Source organism: Urocitellus parryii, chromosome 1, assembly GCF_045843805.1.
Source record: "Urocitellus parryii isolate mUroPar1 chromosome 1, mUroPar1.hap1, whole genome shotgun sequence".
Classification (NCBI taxonomy): domain Eukaryota; kingdom Metazoa; phylum Chordata; class Mammalia; order Rodentia; family Sciuridae; genus Urocitellus; species Urocitellus parryii.
The window spans coordinates 179,714,779-179,731,417 of record NC_135531.1 but is presented as its reverse complement, the minus strand read 5'-3'; the positions used below and the strand labels follow the sequence as shown (position 1 = coordinate 179,731,417).

At 43.7% G+C, this 16,639-nt stretch overlaps 1 protein-coding gene across 2 annotated transcripts; it reads right to left on the bottom strand.

Annotated features, from left to right (window-relative positions):
• Window positions 1-249: 249 nt before the first annotated feature.
• LOC144254708 (transmembrane protein 177) lies at window positions 250-4,851 on the bottom strand. Of its 2 annotated transcripts, none has more exons than XM_077798199.1 (2): window positions 4,265-4,851; window positions 250-1,781 (listed from the first exon to the last, which is right to left on the bottom strand). In XM_077798199.1, the coding sequence occupies exon 2, from the start codon at window positions 1,753-1,755 to the stop codon at window positions 820-822; it is 936 nt and encodes a 311-aa protein (XP_077654325.1). In that variant the 5' UTR covers window positions 1,756-1,781; window positions 4,265-4,851; the 3' UTR covers window positions 250-819. The 2 variants fall into 2 exon arrangements, with proteins under 2 accessions (XP_077654325.1, XP_077654326.1); XM_077798200.1 differs by having other exon boundaries at window positions 250-1,777.
• Between the last annotated feature and the right edge of the window lie 11,788 nt (window positions 4,852-16,639).

Genomic DNA, 16,639 nt, shown 5'->3' with positions numbered 1-16,639 from the left:
GTTCCAGGAACACCTCCCTTCCTCTTCTGGTCAGGTGCCTTTCCTGGTGCCCCATCACTTCCCTGGTTTCCCTTCTCTGGGTGTACCATTTGCATCCATAGGACTTTATTGGCACACCACTCTAAAAGCCCCACCAAATTCACATTTTAGCCTCTTAAATATTTTTTTTTAAATATATATATATATATATATATATATATACACATATATATATTAGTTCTTGATGGACCTTTATTTATTTATTTATTTATATATATGTGGTGTTGAGAACCCAGTGCCTCAGACATGCGAGGCAAGCATTCTGCCACTGAGCCACAACTTCAGCCCCTAGCCTTCTAAATCTTTTAACCTCCACCTCAATGGAGAAAGACTAGAATTTGACCACTGGGCAGACAGAGGAGGGTTCTTCACTGTAGGAAAGGGTTGACTATTACCAGCACCTCTAGTTGGGAAGATGTGGCCTGACTCCTACAACCAATGGAATTCAAAGATAAAGGAGGAGCAATATCCTGTTTATTCATGGTACTCTTTCTGCCAGGTCCTCTTATTCATGATTTCACATAACTCTATAATCCTGTGAGGTAGTTTATATCCTCTCCACATTATAGTTGAGAAAACCAAGGCTCAGATTCATAAAGGGGGCTTGCCCAAGGTCCCTGAGTTCATAAGTGGTAGGAGAAGATAGAATCTAGGATATTTAACTCCAAAGCCTATAATTTTTCTGACTGTGGTGTGTGGGTCCAGAGGTCCCAAGGGATTCCCCCAGACAATGCCAGAGTGGTATTTGCATGAACTGGAACTGTCCTGGTCATGAGCACCTCAGGAGCGGCCTGGGTTGGGTGCTACCCTCCATATCTGCAGTACAGAGTCCAGGCGGGTTGTGTAGGGTAAATGCTTGATGCGGAACCAGTGTCTGGGGACAATGTTCCCACTGGGTGTATACAGCTTCTCCCCGCGTCTGCCCAAGAGACTGCGCAGGCCCAGGTTGCCTGACAGAACCTTCTCATAGAATTCCACTCCACCTCGGGCATAGGCTGTAGACAGGGAGGCGGTGCGGCGGTCCAGCCAACCTTCCAGGGCATGAGTAAGAGAGTCTGTGGAGAAGGCATAGGCCACGAAGCCTGCCACTGCTGCCACCAAGTTGAAGGCAGCTCGTATGTTCATGGGGCCTCCATAGAGCCCTAGTGCATGCTTGGCACCCACACTCAGTGCCCAGGTTCCTGCCAGGCAAGCTGGGGCTGGCAGGGCCTGCAGGGCAGCTGCACTAGTCTCCAGGTATACCACCTCTCTGGCCAAGGCAAACTTCTGGGCGTCACGGGAGAGGGTCAGGGCATCTCTTAGACGGGTGCCTGCTGGGGTCTGCCAGTCTACTCTTTGCCCATGTACGACCACAGGATGATCAGTGTTGGTTACTGGGCCACCAAGGAAGCTGGCAGGGATGCCTATGACAGCCCCGGCAGGGAGTCTTGGGAAGCCGGCACTCACAGGCTGGAAGGTAAAGGTGGTGAAGGGCTTGTAGCAGTGGCCAGAAGGGACGCCCATATCCTGCAGGACCTCTTGGAAGAGGCTTTGTAGTTCTGAGGAGAGTGGGGCTGGTTGGCCCTGGGGCCAGTACTGGTAAAGCCACTGGACCACCGGATCCGGGAAGAGGTGGTATGAGATTTGAGCTCCAAACAGGCCTGTGCAGGAACCCACCAAAAGGGCTGTCCTGTGTCTCTGTATGAAGGCTGAGACCCGCCACAGGGGACCAGCCATGAGTGCTGCCACTGCTGACAACCTAGCTAAGAAAAAGAGAACAAGAGCAAAATCCGTCTTTAATGAGGCAATTCTGCATTGAGGTTTAAAGCATGGGCTGGCTCTACAGGCAGACCAAATGGGTTCAAAGAATCATTTCTCTACTTGCCAAATAGGCATGCGACAGTGGCCCACCTCAAAGGTGGTTGCAATGAATAAATAAATGAACATACATAAAACAATCAGTGTTTGGCTTAGTAGCAGACATCCCTTGTGAAAACAGCTATAATTCTTATTTTTATTCTTATGGCCATGTACAGTACTAAGTACCCAACTACCTCATTCCACCCACCATTCATTTCATTGTGAAGCCTTATTATCATTAATTTGTAAATGAATCATATGTTCAATTTATTGGGTACTTTATGCTAGGCACAGTTGTAACAGTTTACATATACAGCTGTCCCTAGGTTGATTCTAGGACCTCTGACCCACCCTGCAGATATAAAAATCCAAGGATGCTCAAGTTCTTTATATAAGTTGATATAGTATTTATGTATAACATATGCACATCCTTCTGAGTATTTTAAATCATCTCTAGATTACTTATAATAACTAACACAATGTAATTGCTATGTGTATAGCTGTTATATTGTTTAGAGAATAATGGCAAGAAAAAAGTTTGCATGGTCAGTACAGATACAGTTAAAATATATTTTTGATTATTAGTTGAATTCATGGATGCAGAACACACAGATATGGAGGGCTGGCTATATTAGGAAAATATACCTGTACTACTAATAAACTTAAGAGATATTTAAACATATATACACAGAGAATTATTCCTCTGAAACCACAGGGGACTGGTTCCAGTACCCCCAGATACCAAAATTTCTGAATATTCTTCTCTGTATAAAATGGCTTAGTATTTGCATATAGCCTATGCACATCCTCTTACATATTTTAATAATCTCTAATTACTTTTAACACTGAATGTAATGCAAATATCATGTATATAGTTGTTATACTGTATTGCTTAGGGAATAAGCAATAATGTTCATACAGATGAAAAAATTTGTTTCCAAATATTTAAATCTGTGATTGGTTGAATCCCTAGAGGTGAACCCTCTGATAAAAAAGCTAACTGTATGGGCTGGGGTTGTGGCTCAAGTGGTAGTGCGCTTATCTAGCATGCGCAAGGCACTGGGTTGGATCCTTAGCACCACATAAAAATAAAACATTGTGTCCACCTAAAACTAAAAAAAAAAAAAAAAAAAAAAAATTGACTGTATGACATACAACTGAATCTTCATAACCCCAAGACTTATGCTATGATTGTCCCTATTTTAAAGTTGTGCGAATTGATGCATGGCTAGGTTAAGAAGACTGGCCAAAATCCCAGGCTAGTGTAGGGTTATGGACTGAATCATGGCCTCTTAGTACACCAGAATATGATTGTATTTGAAGATAGGGTCATACAAAGGAAAGAAAAATGAGATTGTGATGGACTCTAATCCTATCAGACTGGTGTCTTCATAAAAGTGAGATTAGAAAAACACATGTATAGGGGCTGGGGATATGGCTCAAGCAGTAACGTGCTTGCCTGGCATGTGCAGGGCGCTGGGTTCCATCTTCAACACCACATAAAATTAAAAAATAAAAAAAAATAAAGACATTGTGTCCACCTAAAACTAAAAAATAAATATTAAAAAAAAAGAAAAATACATGTACAGAGGGAATATCACAAAGACACAGGGAGATCATCTGCAAGTCAAGGCTAAACCAAACCTGATCAAACCTTGGTCTTGGACTTCTAGCCTCCAGAACTGTGAGAAAATAAATTTCTCCCAGTTAGGCCACCCAGTACTGTTATTAGCCCTAACAGTTAATTCAGGCACAATATTTGAGCATGGGCTGTCAGGCACCACAGCAATGTACTCATTTTAGAAAACCTGTTATGCTAAATCATAAACATAAACAAAGGTAGAGACAATAATATATCAAACTCAATCATTATCAACTCAGCCAATACTGTTTCATTTATTCCTACCCCACATCCCTGACTGGTTTATTTTGAAACATTCCAAACACCTTATCATTTCATCTGGGCATGTCACCTAATAATCACAATTATATAACTTTGGTTGAAGCTTATTATTTTCCTGTCTGTGAACAATGTTTAATTAGCAATGACGTTCAGCAAACGAGAACGCGGGGTACTGCTTAGCCTGTTTTAATAAGGAAATCATACTAACGTCATCTCATTTGGGCCTTTCTTTCCAAAGAGGAAACTTAGGCTCGGAAAGGAAGGATCCTGGACGAAGCTCTAACGCACCCAGGGCTGCCGGCGCCAAGGCAGGTTCTGGGGCCTCCCCCGCCGGCGGCTGGGCGAGGAGGGGCGGCAGGACCTTCGCACAGGGGCTCCGCTATGCCTCCACCCTAGGCCCCCGAACACCCTGCGGCAGGGAAGCTAGGGATGAAAGCTCGGCCCGCGAGTCCAGGTACCTTCCGCCTGGCTCGGCGCGCTCACCTGCTCTGCGGCTGCCCAGTACGCGACGACACGCGCGCGGAGCCCGGCGGGGGCGACCGCAAAGCACGCCGGTCCGGGCTTTGGGGGCGGAGTTTTCAGAGGGTGGGGCCCGGTGAGTTGCTCGTTGGTCCGGACTCCGGGGGCGGGGACTCCAGAGGGCGGGGCCGGGTGCGTCACTCGCAGGTCTGCGCTCTGGGGGCGGAGACTCCAGAGGGCGTGTCCAGGCTTTGGGGGCCGGGACTTGAGGGACCCAGTTTCGGCGTCCGGCTCTCTGGCTGGGATCTGAGGGAGAGGACCAGCCGAAGGGCTAGGAGAGGGACTCCTGGAGAAGGCGGCTGGAACTTTTTGGAGCGATCTGCTGGCTGCCGAAAGAGCGGTGCTGGTACTTTGATCATCTGGTTGAACTCTGGACGGCGTGCGAGCCTCCTCTGCGGCCCATGCCTACCTGATGGTCAGCTCCGTCAGCCCCGGGCATTCCCATCCGGAAGCGCTCTCGAGCTCCTAGCTTTATTTTCATTACCGCGTTCGGTGCCTTCCAGCGGCTCCCACATTGTGTAGTCCGCAGAGAAACAGCATGTCAGTCGCTTCTTCCCAACAGCAGTGGGAGGTAGATCAGGGATCGGTTTGCCGATACGCCAAATCCAGCTCACCACCTGATTTTATAAATAGAGTTTTATGGGAACAAAGCCACGCCATTCCTTTATGCGTCGGTGGCTGCTTTCTTGGTAGAAGGGCAGAGTGGCTAGGACAGAGACAGCCAGGCTCATAGGATTTAACACGTGCCATCGGGTCCATTAAAGAAATAATTTGGGGCTGGGATTGGGGCTCAGTGGTAGGTAGAGCGCTTGCCTAGCACATGTGAGGCACTGGATTCGATCCTCAGCACCCCATAAAAAATAAATAAAATGAAAGGATTGTGTCCATTTAAAAATATTTTTAAAAGGCTTTGAAAAATAATTTGTGGACCCCTAAAACAGATTATTCCTACTTTTCAGATGAAGAAACTGAGCACAGAACTTGAGCAGGGCACCCAGTTTATATGCAATTAGTATGCACTGGAGCAAGGTTGGGACCCCGATCAGACACTGATTTCTATGTATTTTACATTGCTTTCTTTGCCTTCATAAAAATTCTCTCCGATGGGGCTAGCCAATTCTCTTTCAATATGTCAAGCTTTCACTTCCATTCCAGCCTCCGGGGAAGAAGGGAAAGAGTGCTCACTTCCTGGGCAGAAAGGTGAAGATGTTAGGAGACCTGGAGGCTTATGAGCTTTGGGGTTGGACTTCGGAAGATTAGCAATTTATGGACTGTGAAACTCCAAACCACCAATGCAAACTCTCTCTGCAGTTTCCCTCCCACCAAAGGACAAGTGGTAGCGGTTAACCAAATCAGGCTACCAAGCAGACCATACCTGAGTCCCAGCTGACCCTATAACCCTGAGCATTCTGAAGTCATTATTTCCTGTTTCACAAGTGGCCCAGCAGCCTCTTAGGGAATCATAGGCTGGCCAGGCAGAGAGGATCCTGATGACTCTAGGGGAGACACTGGACTCCTTGTGACTGCCAGCCAGACCTGGTCCAGACTCTCAGCCCAGAATCAGTGCTTAGGGTCACTGTGGCCCAGGGAAAAAAACCTGTAAAGTTTGTCACCTTTCTGAACCTCAGTTTCCTCCTCTTTAAAGTGAAGATAATATCTGTCTCAAGGACCCTATTCCACCCTAATCCTAGAAAAATAGCTGCTAAGACACTGCCATTTTATATATCTAGGGGGAGGAGCATTTCAAGTCACTTGTCCTTGAAAAGGAAGATTTGACCTGGAATTGTCCCTTCTATCTTGACCTAGAAAAGCACCCTATCACAAAGTGCTTCAAGACTGGATGTAAATCTGGCAATGATGAAAAACCTGATGCTGAAGCCAATTAAAAATGGTTAAATCCCAACTCCATCCCTACTAGCCGTGTGAGACTTGGCAAATTCCCTCTCTGGGCCTAGTGTTCTCATCTGTAAAATGGGGATGAGAGTACTACCTACTTTCTATTGTCATTGAGAGGGATAAAATAAGTTAATGTTTGTATAATGCCCAGCATTGTTTGCATAATAGCTAACTATGTGCTATTCATGCTAGGCATGTGCTCTGCCCCTGAGCTACACCCCCAGCATATTTTGGCATTAATTTGTAGTGATGATTGCACAACATGGTGAACATACTAAAATTTAAATTTGTATACTTTAAAATGGTTAAAATGATAAATTTTACATTATATGAATTTTATTTCAATAACCAATGCATATGTTAAAAAAGTAGGTTGGGCTGGGCCCCATAGCACAGGCCTATAATCCCAGCGGCTCAGGAGGCTGAGGCAGGAAGATCTCGAGTTCAAAGCCAACCTCAGCAAAAGCCAGGCGCTAAGCAACTCAGTGAGACCCTGTCTCTCTATAAAATACAAAACAGGGCTGGGGAATGTGGCTCAGTGGTCAAGTGCCTCTGAGTTCCATCCCCCATAAAGAAAAGTAGGTTGGCTAACCATACTACAGATCAGATAGAATACTTATCACTCATTCTTCTGAAGCACCTGGGAAAGTTACTTTTCAGGAAAGAGGAGCAGAGCCCCAGGGGACAGGTGAATGTTTTGCTTGAGGCTGGGCTTCTCAGTAAGAGTGTGTCCTCGAGTTCATCTTGTGCCTGGGACTCCAGCTATCTCTGACAATGCCTCCGTGGCCTTTTTGTGGATTTCTCAGATTCTATTTCATTTATTCATTCAACTCCAATCCTGTGCCAAGTGATGGGAGTGAAAGACAGATAAAAATCAGACACAGGCCTTAGCCATTCCCTGGTCAATAAAGCAGAGAAGCAAATTCATGAGAGCAAAGAGCCCTTGTCCCTTTGCTCTGATAGGACCACAAAGGAGGGAGGGAATGAATGCTCCTCCTCAGGAAGGTACCATTGTATCTGAGATTGGGAAGGTTGTGGGAATTGCTGGTGGTCAAGGGGGCAGGGTGGGGTGCTTATCCTGTGGACACTGGGCCCCTTGTTCCAGGAGGGGAGAGGTGGTTTCCTCTCAGCCTGATCTTTTCCAGAGTATGGGAGAGAACAAGACATGAGGGAGGAGCAGTGACCTTGAGTTGAGGGGACAGATTCTCAGACAGACCTGAGGTTTGAAGAGAGCAGATGTAAAGATGTCAAATTTTCATTTGAAGAGGGAGAAAGAGGCCTGGGGATGTAACTCAGTGGCAGAGAGATTGCCTAGCATGCACAAGGCCCTGGGTTCCATCCCAACCCGGAAAAAGAGAAAAATTGTGCTTTAAGAAGAGGGAGAAGCCACCAGGAAAATGTAATGATTGTTGTACAGCCTTGAGTGCTCATTTGAGATCTGAGTCAAAAACACGTTGTGAGCCTATTTAGTGTTGTGTGATTTTCTGCAATAGTGTTTGGGTACTCAAGTACAGGGATGGATGATGGTTAGTAGAGTTTAATCAGAGTTAGGATTTGCCAGTCAATTACTAAGTGGAAAGAAAGGGGCAATGTTGGTGAGGGTATGTATTTGCAGAGAAGTGATTGCCTGAACCATGAACTTTAAGCTAATGAGGAACATAGTGAGGGCCCCGGGGTAGTTTATCTACTTAACACTTAAAAGTGGCATGCCCAGTAGTGTGTTTTAGCACTTTGCAGAAGGAAGATGAGGCAAGATCATAGACCCAGTGAGATGTAAGGATTGTTGGAACAGGGACACCCCAGGTAGAAGTGTAAAAAGGAGGTGATAAGAGGGTGGTATATGTGTGTCTGTGTACTGGGGATTAAACCCAGGGCTTCATACATGCTAGATAAGTGCTTTACCACTGAGTTACATCCCTAGCATGTTGGTGGTGACAGAGTCAAGGCTCTGACTGTGAAAGCAGATGGCCGAGGTGGGGAGGAGGAAGAGATTGCTAGGAGTTGAGGAGGCATGTTAATTATGTTTGCCCCTCTATTTAACATTTGGGGGACCTTGCTAATCCTGCCTCTCCCAGGACTAGATAATTACCAGAGACAGTGATGGCATGACTTCTCTGTGTTGTCACTCCATAATTTCAGGAACAATCAGAACAGCAGGCTCTGTAACAGGTGGCCAGGATGTTGGGTGGATTGTCTCTGAGGAAGTTGCGGTTGGCAAGAATGGTCAAAGGGGGAGTGGTAAAGAATATAGTGGCCCAGATGCTAAACAAAAACAAAAACAAAAAAAACCTCAAGAATGAAAGGAAGTGACCAGGAGGTAGGCACATAATAGCAGCAAGAATGGGCCATGTATGGAAAAGTCTGATAGCATGCACTTCAAAGGAGCTGGGGTCTGTGAAGGAGAAAATGGCTGTGGCAAGAGGAGAGGACACTTATTCCACCTGATTTCCAAGGGAAGGGAAGGGAGAGACTAGGGGCAAGTGGAGGAGGGGAGAGTGGAAGAGGGGAGGGGGAGGGCATTTTCTGATGATGGACCAAGCATTTGAAAGTTCACAGGGAAGTGACCTTGTGGGGACTGCAAAGGTGTGAGTGATTGAGACCAGATTAGGGGGATGGATAGGAAATAAATGCAAAACAAGTTTCTAGGAAATGGTAGATGACAGTTTCCAAACAAATTTTGTTTTAAAAAAATTTTTTTAAGTTGTTGTTGGATTTTTAATTTATTTATATGCGCTGCTGAGAATCAAACCCAGTGCCTTGCACAGGCTAGGCAAGTGCTCTACCACTGAGCTACAACCCCAGCCCCGGGGGGTTTTGGGGGGCATGAAAGTAATAAGTATTACTAATGTTTTAATTACTATTCAATCGATTAGATTAGTAAGTTTGAATATCTTATGACTCTTAAGCCTAAAAATCTTGATTTACAAAATATTATCTTATTAATAAGGCCAGAAAGTTTTGTATAAAAATAAGACTTTCTTTCCTTCTTTCATTAACTTTCAGTTAGCTCATTGACTTCACAGATTCCTTATTTATATTACACAGTTTCTCTATTTAATTAATCAGATTTCTGTAGACATTTCAAACCACAGTTTCAAATTGAGTTCAGTTGATTTTCTTAAATCCAAGAAACCCTGCATTCATCAGAGTTCTCTAGAGAAAAAGAAACAATACAACAAGAGTGTGTGTGTGTGTGTGTGTGTGTGTGTGTGTGTGTGTGTGTTTAAAGAGAAAGGACCTGACTCATACAGTTATGGAGACTGAAAAGTCTCAAGATCTGCTATCAGCAAGATGAGGACCCAAGAGAGCCTATGATATATAGTTCTAGTCTAATCAGAAGCCTGGAGAAGCAGGAGAGCCAATTGGGTAGGTTTGGATCAAAGTCTGAGTCCAGAGACAAGAGTCATATGTGCCAGGTTTTGCTGGTTACAGTGTTGGGGATGGCACAGACAAGTGCTCAACCACTGAATGCGTCTCCAGCCCCCTGTCCCCATTTTAAGATATGGAAGGAGGGAGGGAAAGTGAGAGAGAGAAATTCTTTCTTATGCTGCCATTTCTTCTATTTAAACCTTTGATGGATCAGATGAGGCACATCTACATTAGGAAGGGCCATGTGCTTGACTCAGTCTACTGAATCAAATTCCATAAAGACCACCCAGATCTCTTATAGCTTTCAAATCTATTGAGTAAAATCTTCCTAACCTTTTAGCAACTCTTATAAAAAAGTATGACAAGAAATACAACAGATTCTCTTAATTATTTAAAACATCTTAAAACTAAAGTACATATCAAACTGGGGAATGATCACAGAATTCTTATTATAGACAACCTGGCCAGCACCATAGTATGGATCAATACGGCAGAAGATTTCCCACTGGGTTACATGTTCTCTCAGCCCATCATGGTGACCACTTTACACTTCATCGCCATGAGTTGAGGGGGCTTATAATGCCTAGGGCAGGGATTAGGTGAGGATCCCAAGATGATTCATTATGAGTTGGTGTTGATTAGGCTGAGTCTCTGTGGGGGTGATTGAACATTCCAAGTCTCTTTTTTGTTGTTATAGTAAGACTTCCTATATTTTTTTTTTGTTGTTGCTTGAGTAGAGCTGATGAGATTTCTCACCCCCTACCAAGATTTCAATGAATTTTTTAGCAGCTTGATTTGCATTGATGAAATTGTGATGTGGACCAAAACTTGAATATAGTATGCACATAGTTAATACACTGTAAACATCATTAAAGACTTGTACGTGCCTTTTTTTTCTTTTTAGCATGCCTCATAGGTTCTGCAAAGAAATATTGCTTTAAAAAAAAAAGCCAAAATTGTCACAATTTGCTCAGTGGGAGCCTCTTAAAACTGTCTTAAAACTGGTTCCCTTTTCCCTTAAGATTGATTGCCCTGGATAGTTTTGGAGGCATTCTTTCTGGCCAAAAATATTTGTTGTTCCAGGCTCATCTTAATTATCCTTGCTTTGAGCTATAAAAGCAGATACTTCCTAAGGACTCCTGCTTTCTTTTACTGGGGAACTGTATTTAAGACCAAAATCTTGGTGCTTTGGGCATATGTTAGATCACTCTACTTGATACTGTAAATGGGTGATATTACAGTGGGCCACATTAGAGGGCGATGCTAAAAAGATACATTTTAAAATGTCATGGGACCATATTGTCTGCAACTAAACTCAGTACTTAAACCTACTCAAATATTGTAGGTTTTCATTTTTTTCTTGTATTCTCTGAGATATTAGCTTCTCTTATTGCCACGATATGCAATTTGCCAATTTTAACATACCACGTACATTGCACATTTTACTGTCATATATTGACACGAAGAGAACAAATCCAATCTTGGATCCCTGGCTTGGGCTGTGCTGCACTTCCCTTTTCTGTCCATGATCCTAGTTTTTCCACTGACTATTATTCCTGGGTATCTTTTTGACATCAGAAGCTGGGATTTTTGGTAATGAATACAGTGTACCTCATTTGATTATTATCTGCTCATGGAGGGATAAATGACTGTGGTTTCCACTAATTGCTACCAACCATGCTCTTCAAACTGTCGGATTTCCTGCTTATTATTATTATATATTATTATGTACTATATTATTATTAATTCTTACCTTTGCTAATAATGCACAGTCTAAATCTGTAGCTTGTCAGTCAATACCAGTTTCTAAGACAGTCTCATTTTGGTTAAGACTAGTCTCATTATCCTTTAAAACTTCATCCCTGGATTTCATACAAAGCTGCCCCTGCCATGCCAGAACCTCACCACTCATGAGACTAGACACTTTGCTCCAATGGCTCATAAGTGGAGAGGGCTGGTCTGTCCTCTGACCCACAGATCTATTCCTAGGGCTTGTTCTTCTGGTAACTAGGACAGAAAGAGAAACAAAGATGGTTCCTCACATGGGTGCTTGTGGGCTGTCCTCCCCTGTGTGGGTCATCATGTGAAAATCCATGCTGGTGAAGGCTAAGTCACCATGCTTTCTGTTAACCTCTCTACTAATCTGGTTTGATTGCTCCTGGTGGTGGAGGTAAATAGGAGTGGGAGGCAAGATGAGGTTAGTCTTGGTAAGTATTTCAGACTTAGAACCCAGAGAAAAGTGGGTGAACAGTTTAGTTAAGTCCAGAGTGATTAAGGGAAGTAACAGGGTCTGGTGGGCATCTGGTCAGGCTTGTGGCTGGAGGTGGGTTATGAATCTGCAGCAGGGGTAAGGACTTCTGGAAGATAGGGGCAAGAAAAGGGATGCAGCAGAACCACTGAAGCCCAAGGTGGCAGCAATGGAGACTCTTATTTATGTATTAACGGGGACCCAAGAGAAGCCTGTACCAAGATTCAGCCTTAAGCCAGGTCCACCTCTACCATCAGGGAGAGGAAGTCCTTACAAAAGAGCCCCACATTTGGTAGACCTCTAGTTGTTGAGATATTGGCAGCTGAACCTAGGATGGAGTGTGTGTGTGTGTGTGTGTGTGTGTGTGTGTGTGTGTGTATAAAACGTTGTTCATTACTGGGGGCAGTCAGCGTCCGTTGATTACCACCTATATCATTTCAACGTTTGCTTCTTCTAATGTATTCTCGCAGCTTTAACAAACTTCTTGCAAATATCTAAAATGAAACTTTTTGGAGAATATTTCTTCAGACTTCTGCATCCAAGCTTTGACCAATGTCCAAGATCTGTTCAGGCTTTTGGAGGTAAACAATAAACTCCCTTAAGGTTTGTCCAGAAACAAAGGAAATGGTGAGAAGTCCTGGCCCTGCTACCAGTGCTGGCCAGGCATGGGGCAGCTCAAGAATGGACATGCACAGGTTCCCTCCTGACCAGTCTTTTGGTGCAACTGCTGCCTTTTCTGTTTTCCAAACACCATAAATCCATTTCCTCATGGCCTCCTAATTTTGGTTGCTCAAGGCCCACTGTGGTTGCCTTACCCAACTTCCCCATTTCATCTAGCTTCTGTTCCTGTTGCTAACTTGATGTCTCTTTCTACCCGCTTCTCTTGGATTCTCAAGAGAATGATGGGTAGCTCAGCCTATCAGGAAGCCCCGTCTGCGTGCTGACCCGCACTCTTTGGGTAAGGTGCTTGCTCTGCTCTGATAGGATTCTCTGTGCTGAGGAAAGGGAGGGGACCAATGGACTTTGTGTTTTAGTAAGTGGATGCCCCTTTCCTTGGTGCTCCTGGACAGGGGACTTTCTCAGGATGTCCTCTAGGAGAGAACACGATGTCATCTGGAAGGCTGCAAGGGCTGAAGAGAGAGACTTGAGACCCACACCTCCATATCTTTGGGAGAGAACTGAGAGAGAATTGAGCCAATCAGACCATCTTCCTCCCTCTAGAGAGTCCACACTCCCACCATCCACCATCCTGGATCTTTGAACAACGACCCAAACCCATCTCTGGAGCCCTTCTTGAAGAGAGTCTTAGGGCAGTGTTTCATCCCCCTCACCACCTGGAAAGTCCTCTTTTGTACCCAGGCCCCAGTTCAGCTACTGAGAATGAGAGATGGACGGATGGAGGTGGGGAGGACAACAGTGGTTGGTAAGGACTATTTTACTCCCTCAACAAATAAATACTGTGATCTCAGGAGTGGCTAATAGTTAATGTGTTCTCATTGTGCATCTCACTACCACCATAATCTATTTTTTTTATGGTTTTGCCATAAAGGTTTTATTTTATTAGCGCATATTAATTATACAGAAGAGTGGGTTTCATTGTGGCATATTCACATATGTATATAACTTGATAAATTTGGCTTCCCAGTACTGCCTCTTGCCCCATGCCCCATTCCCTTCTTTACTCCACTGGTGTATCTTCTATTTTCATGATCCTTTCCCTGAGTGCTTTTCCCTCTAGCTTCTGGATATGAGAGGAAATATATTACACTTATTGTTATGGTTTAATATTAGGTGTCCAAAAATCTCGTGTGTGAGACAATGAAAGAGAGTTTAGAAATGATTAGGTTGGGAGAGCTTTAACCTAATCAGTGCATTAATCCACGGATGGGATATGAACTGGGTGGTAACTGCAGGCAGGCAGGTGTGGCTGGAGAAGATGGGCCCCAGGGGCATGGTTTTGGGGTACGTATTTTGTCTTTGGTGAGTGAATTTTCTTGCTCTGCTTCCTGTTGCCACGTCCTGAGCTGCTTTCCTTTCACCTCGATGGACTGCCTCAGGTCAAGCCTCTGGAATGAAGTTGTCCTCTGAAACTGTGAGCCCAAATAAGCTTTTCCTCCTCTAAGATTGTTCTTGTCATGTCTCTTGGTGATAGAGACAAAAAAGCTGACAGAATACTTTGGGTGTTATAATCCAAGTATGGCTTGTTTTGCTTAACGTGATGCTCTTTCGTTCCACCCATTTTCCTAAAACAACATAATTTCATTCTTCTTTATGGCTGCACAAAACTCAATTGTGAATACATACCAAAATTTATTTATTTATTCACAGTGATCTCAATTAACCTCACAACAAACCTCTGAATCAATGCTGTTATTTCAGCCTACTTGATAAAAGTCAGGGAAACTACTTGAACTTACTAGATTTACAGAGACTATATCTATATTTACCAGGAGAGGCTAGATGACATCCTTCCATCTGAGGTTCTGGTTTCTAAGTTCCTGTTACCATCAAGTTCTATGTTTTCTATAGGTGATATACTCTACAAATTACCTATCCCTGAGAATCTAAGTGGGTAAAAGACACACAGTTTCTATATTTATTTTATGCTCTTTAATTCAACAAAACACCTGATCTCATGTAATGGGTTTCAGTCAGAACACTAGTGCACTAAAACTATTATGAAAAGCTATGAAATTACCTTCAGCTCTGTGTATACAGAATGTAAATGAATTTATGTTTAGACTTGGGTACCATCTCCAAGATATCTCATTATATATATGCAACTATTCCAAAAGAAACAACAGAAACTCCTGAAATCTAAAACACTTCTAGTCCCCCGTATTTTGGATAAGGGATACTCAACCTGCAGCTATCTTGTGTGTTTAAGAATGCTGGAGGATCACTGAGAAAATTCTTCCCAAACTGAAGATTTTTGAAAAGGTTAAAATTATAATAATTACTTCTAACAAAGAAGAAATTGAATTATCCTGAGGATCTTCGATAATATATTTTCTGAGCCTTAGAGGAAAAAATAATGTGATAATCTGAATGAATGCAAGAAAAAGGGAGCTGGCAGCCTTTAAGGACAGCTATTGAACCCCAAGATACTCATTCACTCAGCCAGCTCTTCATTATATCCACAATCCCTAAGAACCCTGGATATTCAATCCCACAAGAGCCTCCATGCTTCACATGGCCCATAGTTTCACTGAAGGCACTTCTTACATGGGATTGATTGCAGAAAAAAATAAAGCTAAGGTTTCCTTGCCTTTTTCCACTACAGGTGGTCTGAGAAAAGAAAGAACACCAGACACAATTCATATTTGGGAGTTGATTTGGTTCACAGAGGAACTGAGGTTACAATTTGGGAGTCAGGAGAAGCCTTTTCCGTGGCATCCACCAGGTGGCACCAGATTCTCAACACAGTCAACAAGTCCTTTCCAAGGGGCCACAGCCTTAGGATGGCCCTTGAAGATCAGGGAGAGAAATACGATACATTAGCTCTTGTTTATCAGTGGGGAAACTTAGATGGACAGGAATACATGTTTAGTAATATGTGAACAGATTCAAAACCATGAGCCAGAACGTCCACATAAATAATGCAATGCTGGGCACCCAGGAGAAAGGGGGATGGGATGGGTGAAATCGGTCAGGGCCTCAGTAACTGATGGCTGGGTGATGCTGAATAAGCAATATGGACAAAATGGTGTTAAATATGGATGCGGTGGCAGCCATTCCCTGGACAAGCATTGTCTGGGCCTCACCTCTGTGGTGACAGGGACTAGAGAGAGAGAAGTGCAGGGCCCAAGGTACAGAGGGCTGGGAAGCTGGGGCTGGGAATGCACTCAGATGAGAAGGTGATGGAGTCTTGGGGAAAAGCATGTGCAAAGGCCCAGGGGTAAGAATGAGGGGCTATGCTTAGGAAATTGTTGGTAGGCTAGGTCTTTGAGAAGGCCAGAGACTGGTGTATATGGTGGTGAAATGCAGAAGGAGAGCATGAGTCTCAGTCCTTGGGAGACTTAAAAATTACCTGTGAAAAGGATAAACCAGAACCTATTCACAGGGGGTGAGTACAAATAGGATGTTAAGATGAGGGTGGGAATGAGGCAGCAAGAATGGCACTTCCCTGATTGTGTGTCTGTGTATGGTTCTGGTTCTTAGAATCAGAGTAATATTACCCTCCACAGCTCTCCTCCCCATCAATAAGCAAGTCACTAGGATGTGGGGGAGCTAAAGATAGAACCCAAACAGTAACAAGTAAACCTAATTAAATTTCAAATAAATAACTCAACCACACTGATGGGAGTGGAGGAAAAAAAAGAAAGAAATCTAAGAGACTTTGGAAAACTGTGTGCTTTAATTGAACCCTATAAAGCTCAAGTAAAAAAAGAACACGTAAATAGTAATTTAATGAGTAAACGTGTTTCTCACAGGGAGATGGGTTAGCAGTTAATGCACTAAGATTTAAGAAATAAGTTAATGTATTATAGATAATGAGAACAGGGTTTATCACTGTAGAAGAAGGAAGGGGGAAGGCCAAAATGAACCTCATGGTGTGGGATTAAGATCGGAAGTATTTACATGCACACATAAGCATAGACGTGTGTGTGTGTGTGTGTGTGTGTGTGTGTGTGTGTGTGTGTGTTGATTTTCTCAGGTGTTCTGTCACAGTGACAGCTGACTAAATATCCATGTATACATAAACATCTTTGTGTGTGTGTATTATGGTCTGGATGTGATGGGGATTAACTGAGTGGTAACTGATGACAAGAAGGTGTGGCTGGAGGAGGTGGCACTGGGGGTGTGTATCTGGTGAGTGGAGTCTC

Excerpts from the sequence above, each read along its gene's own strand:
- LOC144254708 (XM_077798199.1), bottom strand. The coding sequence starts at position 1,755 with ATGGCTGGTCCCCTGTGGCGGGTCTCAGCCTTCATACAGAGACACAGG.